At 34.9% G+C, this 11176-nt stretch overlaps 1 protein-coding gene across 1 annotated transcript; it reads right to left on the bottom strand.

Annotated features, from left to right (window-relative positions):
* Positions 1–798: 798 nt before the first annotated feature.
* Positions 799–2847, bottom strand: LOC132727472 (uncharacterized). Its single transcript, XM_060713001.1, has one exon. It carries the CDS (start codon positions 2845–2847, stop codon positions 799–801), a length of 2049 nt encoding a protein of 682 aa, XP_060568984.1.
* Positions 2848–11176: the final 8329 nt, after the last annotated feature.

Genomic DNA, 11176 nt, shown 5'->3' with positions numbered 1-11176 from the left:
CTGTTAAACTGTGAAAATATCACCTTTGGTTTTATTCTACGGCCTGCTCAGGTTGTTCTACATAAATATCTTCTTTCTCCTTCCCCACCTTTATCAAAAGGACTTCTAATCCAATTACCTCTCTGGCGTGGGTTCGATCCCCGGGAGATGCTTTGGTAGTTTAGCGCGGAGGAAGGTAGTCTAGTACTGGTGTAACTCTCCAGGAACGATGGTTAGGAAACTACCCGCCTATATGACTGAAATACTGTTGAAAAAGGCGTAAAATGAAACAAACAAACTTTATCAAAAGGAGTGAAATTTGACGGCAATGAGTTATTGGTCTCATTTTGTGCATGTGAAGGCATTATTTGTGTATCATTGTGTAATTGTGATGCTGAATCATTTTCTGTTTGGGACCCATGATAAAGTTTTAAGTGGTCAACATGAACTACAAGAATCTTGTGAGAAACTTGGTGTTCGATCTGATAGGTTAGAGTTGTAACCTTTTTCAGGACTTTGTAAGGACCAACCCAACCATTTTGTGCTATCATGAATGTCATAAGAACGAAAGGAAGGTGATCATCCCGATCGTTTCTGTTTTCATTAACAAACATCGCCAGCGCATCATTTGAACAGTTCTGATATTTCTTTCTGACAAACCATCAGATCGAGGATTGTAAGGTGTTTTCCTCGTCTTTTCTAGACCCAGTAATATGCACATTTCTTTAAAAAGTGTAGACTCAAATTCAGGACCTTGATCACTTTGGATAATGGAGGGTACACCATGTCTGCATATGAATTCTGTGACTAGTTTGTCGGTTACCGTAAGAGCAGTATGGTCTCTTCTACATACTTTGTAAAATAGTCACTTATGACCACAATATACTGGTTACCATCAGAAGTACAAGGCAAAGGTCCCAGAATGTCGAGAGCTATACGGTCAAGAGGCTGATATGAAATTTCTTGCTGTATATGTGATTTTCCACAACCTGGACCTGGTTTTCTTCTAGCACACATATCACAAGATTGAACCCAACGTTTAATGTCACTAGTGAAATTAGGCCAATAGAATCTTTTTTTTATTGAAGCAATAGTTCTGTCTCGACCTAAATGCCCTGCAATTCTGTTAGTGTGCAGGTGGTTAAAAACATCAGTTCTTAGTTTTTGTGGTAACACTAATCTTAAAGTTTGGTTTTCATGTTCCCGCCATAGCAAATTGTTTTTAACAATGAGAGATTCCCAAAGAGTCCAAAAGGTTCTAACATTTGTGTTATATTGTGCTATTATATGTTTTGAAGGTTTATCCTTGGATTTAAGCTTAAAGTCTAGAATGATTCTAATGTCAGGATCCTGCTTTTGAAACTCTAGCAATTCCTTATTTGACCATTGACCTATCCAATTTGAGTTCATAACCGGAATTTGATTTTCGGCTAGGCTTTGGTTTTGAGCATTGCCATCACTTTCTACATTTAATGTGTGAATTGGAACTTCACTATTCTTATCATTAAATGTAAACTTTTGAATGGATGATTGGGATGAAAAGCCGTTGCTTTCTTTATGACTGTCTGTACTAGACAACTGAGTGTCATTGCTTGCCTCAAATATACAAAACATGTTTTGTAAATCTTGTCCAAACTCCGTGTCTGAACACTGAACATCATATTGAGTGTTATTTTCTTCATATTTAGTGTGTGCCTTTTGAACACTAAAAACTGTGTTGTCTTGCAGAACACTTGCATCTTTGTTAATATTCTTAATACAATGACCTGTGCTTGAATTGTGAACACTATAGACCGTGTTCATATTTTGAACACTATTATCTGAAATTTTAACACTTTTTGCTAAGTTTTCAATTGGAACAATACAATTTTGGTTCACTTGAACTCTATGACATGTATTTGAACTTTGAACACTGCAATCTATATTTGGATTTTGAAGGCCACAATCTGGACAGTTGGTTCTTTTGCAAGTACGTTTCCTAATGGGAATTCTAGATAATGCATCGGCGTTTGTGTGTAAACTACCCTTTCGATATTGTATTGTAAAATCATAAGTATCAAGTACGGCTAACCAACGGGCTAACATTCCTTCTGGCTCTTTGAAATTTTTTAGCCATATTAAGGATGCATGGTCAGTTCTTATTAGGAACTTTCGACCCCACAAGTAATGTCTGAAATACTTGACAAAAGTTACCACTGCTAACAACTCTATAAAGGTTGTACAATATCTTTGTTGTGATTTGCTGAGAGATTTGCTTGCATATGAAATCACTTTTTCTTCACCGTTTTGTTCTTGTGACAATACACAACCTATACTGGTATTGCAACCATCTGTATCCAGAATGAACAAGCCATTTTCTTGCGGAAAAGCTAGGACAGGTGGTGAAGTTAGTTTTTCTTTAAGCTTATCAAAACTTTCTTGACAATCTTCTGTCCAAATAAACTTTTTCTTTTTCTGAGTAAGTTCATTAAGATGAAATGTTAAATTTGCATGACCTGAAATGAATTTTCTATAATATGAAGCCAAACCAAGAAAACTTTTCACTTCAGATTTGTTTGTGGGTACAGGCCAACCTTTAATTGACTGAATTTTATCTGGGTTACAAGATATCCCTTCCTCAGAGACAATATGGCCAAGATAATGAACTTGTTTCTTGAAAAGATGGCATTTCTTTGGTTTAAGTTTCAAATTTGCAGCGCGAAATCTAACAAAAACTTGTTTCAAATTTTCAAGTGTGCTTTCGAAATCTGGACCAAAAACAATTATGTCATCTAAGTAGCAAAGACATTTTTTCCATTGCATACCTCTTAGAACTAATTCAATTAGGCGTTCAAACGTTGCAGGTGCATTTGATAATCCAAAGGGCATGTCCTTAAACTGATAATGGCCGATATGCTTACTGAACGCTGTGAGAGGTTTACTGTCAAGATGCAATTTTACTTGCCAATAACCAGACGCTTAGTCCAAACTGCAAAAAGATTTTGCTCCAGAAAGCGAATCTAGTGCAAATTTATTTCTGGAAGCGGATATGCATGCTGGGACGTCATTGAACGCCGCCCTTCCATGTTGATCTTGTTTTCCGTATTGTTTACAAGGTATGTTCAAAAAGTTCGTGGACTTTTGATGTCATTTTTTTACTTGGATCTTAAAAACAAACTTTTAGAGTGTCTTTATTTCTAAAAGTAAGATTACTATTATTGTAAACTTTAATTTCCTTTACGAGCTATGTACTCTTTAATAACCATGGTAACGCTACATCGGCGCACGCCAAAAATTTCATATCATGTTTAAATGTAAACAAATGTTGAAACAAACTGAATGGCCATTTCATAAAATAACTACAATTAAACATCTATTAATATTAGATTGACATAAATCTGAAATTTGACATCGTTTGGATGTTAAATGGCTGAACAAACCGGTTTTGAGTAACAGCAGACGGTCGGGTAAATTGCGAAATATAAAGCACGTTTATAAACTAGAAAAGCGCACTTTTGGAAGGTTTTGTAAACATATTGTATTGATTATTTTCACTATATATTAAGGACATATTCCAATATCTGTCTTTTATTAAATCGTGTAAGCAAATCAAAAGATTGAACAGTTGAGCCGCAGTCCACGAACGAACTTTTTGAACAGCCCTCGTACCCTCGCCAATGACCACAGGAGCGAGCATTTTCTTCATTTCTAGCTACAATAATTTGATTATGTTAGTTACATCATTGTGCATACCAAAGACGTCTGTTTGTCCGTACAGTGGTATAGGAACGGACTGGTGACCTCCCATTCTATGAATTGAATAAAAATTAAATTTACGTGTAAATGCTTCATATGCTTCTTAACCGCCCATTATGTCTAAGAAATGCTATAATTTTTATTTCTCAGAAATTACATTTTTGGTATCGTATTACATTTTTCCAAGAAAAATTGCCATACAGACGAATTAGCTATGCTCCTTTTGCATTGTTGGCAATTGGTATAATTATAGTGAATTAGTATTTTGTATGGAAGTCAACATACATTTGTACTACTTTGTTTATAGTTTGCTATCTTTATGACACATTAATGCACATTAAGCATTTCCCAGCTGTTGATACCCTAAATCCATTATCACACTTATTTGACATTTCTATTGAATTCAAATACTATGGATTTTTGAGGCACAATATGCCTTTAAAATTTGCCAATACGTTTATAAAAAATACCGTATAACAATTCACCATTAAAACTTTAAGTTTGTACTTGACTTAAAACCGGAATTCACAATAAAACTTGTGCAAAAAATATATTGTTGAAATATAGCTACATTGAAGTGATATATATAAGTGACACATATATATTCTTTAGACTAGATTGCGTGATTTGGTTCTGATTTGTAGAAAAAATTGTGATTACAAAAAGGAATTCAATCCGATTTTGTAAAATTTGTGCATTTACGTATTGTCCTATATCGACAAGTTTGACGCACAAACCGGATGGAAATATAGCAAAAAATCATCTACATGATACACCTGAAATATGTAGTAAAGGCCATCATCTGATTGTAGCGTTCTACTGACGTACCTATAGAGCTACAGTCAATTGGCAAACTAATGGCATTTAAATTGATCTAATATCATACATACATACATTCAGGAAAACATAAGATGAATGTAAACTAATCAATGTTATGCAAAAAATATTTATTGCATTTTGATAGCTTGAAATGCGTGTTTCCATGAAATGTAACATTAATTATAAAGAAAATGCTTCCGTTTCGAACATATTCCAGGAAATAAATCTGATTATAAACCAATAAAACATAGATGATTATTATATTGCAAATTGATCTAGTGTATTTCAAATGCAATTAAGAAATCTTATAAAATTAAGTTTTTAAGCACACGCCTCTACATTCATTACATTCCAATGTTTATGTCGGATTTTATTATGCTTACAGTATTCAAATTAAATCAATGGAATAAAACTGTTTTTGTTGTTTTTTCTTGTTTGTTCGTTTTTAGCTCACCTGAGCACTTTCGTGGTCAAAAGTGAGCTTTTGTGATCACTGCGTTCGTCGTACGTCCGTCAAATTCTTTAAGCAACACCTCCTCCTATTATTCCTGGCATGGAACTCTTTAAAAAATGTTGACATAATTCCATTCCGTGCTAAATTTTGGTTGCCGTGCCAATTTAAAAAAAAAATGAAAAGGCATATCTTCTAGTGGGTGTATGCCAAAATTGTTCAAATAAAAAACATGGGGTCAAAATTTACATTCGTCGTGCCTCCTTCAAAAAAAGCGTAAAACCCTTTGACACAACATCACAAATAGGCCAATATTGTTAACAAAAAGCAAGAATATTCCTGGCAGCTAGTGCTTAGATATTTTGAATGAAACACCTTCTAGTGGGTGTCTAATCAGTTGAAATTAAATTGAATTTCATAGCAACCATTTATTTCCAAGGAAACCATTTATTTTGTATAGCAAACAGTGACATCTTCTGGAACTGTTGTTTTCTCTTGGCAATCACAACCAGTGAAGTTTTTCAAATTCACTACGATTATTTCAGATAGAAATATGGACTTTGTGATTATCAGTTTAAGATTTAAATTTTATATCCACTTTCATTAATAATATACAATGTTTTTTCAATGACAGTAATGACAATGCCAAATTTAGCTTGCACCGGTTCATCAAATTATATATAGTTATTATAAGAATCTAGCCTAACATCATTTGTTTGAAACAGTAAGTTGCGATTTCTTTTTACTAGATGTCATATACCTATTTTTGTTTCCAATTGTATCGATAGTACAATAATACATGAATTCCACATTTTGGTACCATATATACATTTAACAATAAGTTTTTCGTTTCTAAAAGCAGGCTAGTAAAAAGTGTTTGTTAGTCAAAAGCAATTTCCTTTCAATACGTAGTTAACGCCTTGCATTGTCAGCTATGTCTTCCTTTGATAGAATAAAGTACATGTATTGTAATCAACAAGGTATAATCTGCTTCTCATAAGAGTATCCAATAAAATAAATCTAGACATTATAAATGATTAATGTTAACGTGTATTTTCATCAGTGCAGTTTTAATCTATTTATTTCATTATTTTTCCCAGACTGATCTCTGACAGTATTCCTCTGTAGGATTATCATTCTTGATACGTCTAAAAGATTAAATTTTCATTTTAAACCTTAATATGGCCAGCATATTTTCATTGTCTGTAGTTGTCAGAGCAGAGCGTGTATCTATAGTTGTCAGAGCAGAACCTTTATCTGTAGTTGTCAGAACTGAACATTAATATGTAGTTGTCAGAGCAGATCCTTTAACTGTAGTTGTCAGAGCAGAACGTTGATCTGTAGTTGTCAGAGCAAGACCTTCATCTGTAGTTGTCAGACCAGAACCTTTATATGTAGTTATTAGAGCAGAGCCTTTATCTGTAGTTGTCAGACCAGAGCATTTATCTATAGTTGTCAGAGTAGAGCCTTTATCTGTAATTGTCAGATTAGAACCTTTAAATGTACTTGTCAGAGCAGATCCTTTATCTATAGTTGTCAGAGCAAAGCCTTTAACTGTAGTCAGAGAATAGCCTTTATTTGTAGTTGACAGAGCACAACCTTTATCTGTAGTTGTCAGATTAGAGCCTTTTATCTGTAGTTTTCAGAACAGAGCCTTTATCTGCAGTTGTCAGAGCAGAACCCTTATCTGTAGATGTCAGAACAGAGCCTTTATCTGTCGTTGTCAAAGCAGAGCTTTCATCTGTATTTTTCAGAACAGAGTCTTTATCTGTAGTTGTCAGAGCAGAGCCTTTATCTGTAGTTGTCAGATCAGAACATTTATCTGTAGTTGTCAGATCAGAACCTTTATCTGTAGTTGTCAGACCAGAACCTTTATCTGTAGTTGTCTGGGCAGAGCGTTAATTTGTAGTTGTCAGAGCAGATCCATTATCTGTAGTTTTCATAGTAGAGCCTTTATATGTAGTTGTCAGAGCAGAGCCTTTATCTGCAGTTGTCAGAGCAGAACCTTTATCTGTAGATGTCAGAACAGAGCATTTATCTGTAGTTGTCAAAGCAAAGCCTTTATCTGTAGTTGTCAAAGCAGAGCTTTCATCTGTATTTTTCAGAACAGAGTCTTTATCTGTAGTTGTCAGAGCAGAGCCTTTATCTGTAGTTGTCAGACCAGAACCTTTATCTGTAGTTGTCTGGGCATAGCGTTAATTTGTAGTTGTCAGAGCAGAGCCATTATCTGTAGTTTTCATAGTAGAGCCTTTATATGTAGTTGTCAGAGCAGAGCCTTTATCTGCAGTTGTCAGAGCAGAACCTTTATCTGTAGATGTCAGAACAGAGCCTTTATCTGTAGTTGTCAAAGCAAAGCCTTTATCTGTAGTTGTGAAAGCAGAGCTTTCATCTGTATTTTTCAGAACAGAGTCTTTATCTGTAGTTGTCAGAGCAGAGCCTTTATCTGTAGTTGTCAGATCAGAACCTTTATCTGTAGTTGTCAGATCAGAACCTTTATCTGTAGTTGTCAGACCAGAACCTTTATCTGTAGTTGTCTGGGCAGAGCGTTAATTTGTAGTTGTCAGAGCAGAGCCTTTATCTTAGTTGTCAGAGCAGAGCCATTATCTGTAGTTTTCATAGTAGAGCCTTTATATGTAGTTGTCAGAGCAGAGCCTTTATCTGTAGTTGTCAGACCTAAACTTTTATCTGTAGTTGTCAGAGTACAGCCTTTATCTGAAGTTTTCAGGACAGAGCCTTTATCTGTATTTGTCTTAGCAGAACATTTAGCTGTAAGTGTGAGAGCAGATACTTTATCCCAGTTGTCAGAGCAGAGCCTTTATCTGTTGTTGTCAAAACTGAACATTTATCTGTATTGCCACAGCAGAACCTTTATTTGTAGTTGAACTAGCAGAATTTTTTTTGTAGTGGTCAAAACAGAGCCATTTAGTTGTCAGAACAGAAACTTTATCTTTAGTTGTTAGAACAGTGCCTTTATCTGTTGTTGTCAGAACAGAGCCTTTATTTGTTGTTGTAATAACAAAGAACACAATAGAAAGGGACTAAACGATGCTTTTTCGACATGTATTATTTGAACATTGTAGGAAAACCCTACATCTTTCTTGACATTTTGATTGAATTCAATACTTATATTTTTACAGAATGTTTAAAATACCAAACGCGATTTTGATATTGCAAATGATGATCATAAAATACACCTTTAAGAAACGATAAGACTATAGATTTAAATAATCAGTGGAAAAAAATCTCCGTCTTTAACAAAAATTATTCATTCAATTAAATGAATAAATTTCAATAACGCCAAACCGGTCCATCATTATGTAATAGAAAGAGCACCGAAACACGAGGCTATCTGATTTGTACGAGGGGGCGTAGCCCCCGAGTATAAATCAGATTGCCGAGTGTTTTGGTGTTCTTTCTCTTTTGTATCATAGTCAAACATAAAAACACGTTCCCTGTTGTCACAATTTTAAACCCCGGCAAAAAGTAACCAATGATCGAGCATCTGAATATGATATTTCTGCCGCTTTCCCTTTCTCTGCCGTCACAATATGTAAACCCCAGCAAAAATGAGCCAATCAACGGGCATGATCTGGAGTGCGGGTAACTGATACCTGCACTCCAGTTACCGCACTGTGCATGTATATGTATAAGATTTAACTCTGACACTTTTTCAACAGAAAGGTCCCCAAACTATGATACAACTAGTAGATGATATAATACAATGCTTTACTATACATACCCGGAGATTTTTCTGATTTCGGAGGTTCTACAATATTGAAGAAAATATCGTGACATTATATTTCTCGTCTCACTTTTGACATTTTCAAAGCAATCTACGTCATGTCACTACTGTCGGTTATGGCGGATGTCACTTATATATACCTTGTTTAAATTGTGATGTAAATTAAGAACGACGCATTATTTGATTAGTTTTGCTATGCAACTTTTTTGCATTGTATTTTTGAAATAAACATATTTAGCCAGTAAAGTGGCAGGAGTTCATGGAGTCAACAAATCTCATCCTTTTATGAAACTTTCATTCAAATTAAAGATTTATGAAGAATGAAATAATTCCCAAATACTGTTATACATGTATGTGTATGCATATAAGATATATTCAGGACAATTCATTTCTGTAAACTGTTTTACTCTTACTTTTTGACTCAGACGATTAGAAGAACAATACCATGATGTTATAATGTACCGTAGCAGTATTGCTTTATATATTAATTAAAAGCAGGTACTTTATTTTGACAAAAAGTTTATTGCACAATTTCTTTTATTAATGAAAAAAACGATGACATTATATACAGCAAATATTGTTTTATTGTAGCTAACGAGAAAAAAATGGTTGCTGTTTAATAGGTTGTTTTACTGTTGTTGTTTTTTGAAGAGGTTCTATCGGAAATAGAACGTTTTCTCCCATTTTAAATGAGTTCCAGACTATAATTTAGTTGGATCAGATATGTGTCTGTTGAACAAATTCTAGTAATTCTCAAATTCACGGAGGCATGCATAACATTGGTATTTGTTTTCAATTCCTAAATCTTTGTTTCCATAAGCACCAGTTTAAATTCAATGAACAAATGAAATATTTTACAACATAAATTTACAGAACCATCTTTAAATGTAAAGTTTAATTATCTTGAAATCAATAAAAGTGTGTTCGGTTTGATTTCATGATAACCTCATTCTAAAATTCAAAGATGGTACTGTAAATTTATGCCAACATAAAAGTATGTCCTTGGTCATGTTATTCAGCCACCTTGTGGAACATCGGTGGTTCGTTCGTCACGTCCGTGTCTGAAACAATACACGGAAAGGCACACGAGGTCCTCTTCCATATGACCTATACAGTACTGTTTTGGTGCGGTGTAAAACCCAACCAATAAAGTGAGTCTTTTGTCAATGCGTTTTCAAAATAAGATTACACATAAACTGGCAGTTCGGGAAGTTTTAAACAAGAGCCACCGCCGGATGGGGTGTGGGCAATGCTCGACTTGTTTACCTTTTTCTAAAACACATAAATGGTGTAGATAATGAAAAAAAGACGTAGATGGTGTAGATCTATAATAAATAAAAGACAATATAAATACATTTAATAGTCAATGTCATTTGGACGCCAAGGTTATTTATGAATGAAAGTCCAGTGTAGTCTAGTCTACTTGAAGGTCTTGTCCCAATGGCTGGTGTGCGTAATTATGAAGACAATACACTAATAAATTAAAAAAATTATGACCAAGGTTATAGTTTGCGGACTGAAATGGCAACGGTAGAGCCGCCATGACTGTAACAATAACTCATTTTTATTCATTGTTTTTTCGAGAAACAAAGCGAGCTAAAAACGTCACAGTTTCCAAATAGTTACTCATTGGCCAATTATTTAAATTATCTTTTGCTTTTGTTTCTTTTTGGCTTCTTTTGCTTTTTAGCTCACCTGAGCTTGCTCAGTGAATATCCGTCGTCCGTCGTCCGTCCACAATTGCTTGTGAACACTCTAGCGGTCGCACTTTTGCCTCAATCATCATCAAACTTGGTCAGGATGCTTATCTAGTTGAAAGCTCGGGTGAGTTCGAACATGGCTCATCTCGGATGAAAAACTAGGTCACAAGAGCTAAAAATAGAAAAACCTTGTGAACACTCTAGAGGTCACATTTTTGACCCAATCATCATCAAACTTGGTCAGGATGTTTGTCTAGGTGATAGCTCGGATGAGTTCGAACATGGGTCATCTCGGATGAAAAAGTAGGTCACAGGAGCTAAAAATAGAAAAACCTTGTGAACACTCTAGTGGTCACATTTTTGAACCAATCATCATCAAACTTGGTCAGAATGCTTGTCTAGTCAATTGCTTGGATGAGTTCGAACATGGGTCATCTCTGATGAAAAACTAGGTCACAGGAGCTATAAATAGAAAAACCTTGTGAACACTCTAGTGGTCACATTTTTTACCCAATCATCATCAAACGTTGTCAGGATGCTTGTTTAGATAATAGCTCGGATGAGTTCGAATATGGGTCATCTGGGATGAAAAACTAGGTCACCGGAGCTATAAATAGAAAAACCTTGTTAACACTAGCGGTCACATTTTTGCATCAATCATCGTCAAACTTGGTCAGGATGCTTATCTAGTTGATAGCTTGGATATGTTCGAACATGGGTCATCTCGGATGAAAAAGTAGGTCACCGGAG

The sequence above is a fragment of the Ruditapes philippinarum genome, unplaced genomic scaffold, assembly GCF_026571515.1.
Source record: "Ruditapes philippinarum isolate M1 unplaced genomic scaffold, ASM2657151v2 ctg3796_1_1_1_1, whole genome shotgun sequence".
NCBI classification, from domain to species: Eukaryota; Metazoa; Mollusca; class Bivalvia; order Venerida; family Veneridae; genus Ruditapes; species Ruditapes philippinarum.
The sequence above is the reverse complement of the archived record's forward strand: the minus strand, read 5'-3'. Positions and strand labels throughout refer to the sequence as shown.

Bases quoted from the DNA above. Each gene is read 5' to 3' on its own strand.
- LOC132727472 (XM_060713001.1), bottom strand. From the start codon at position 2,847: ATGCCCTTTGGATTATCAAATGCACCTGCAACGTTTGAACGCCTAATT.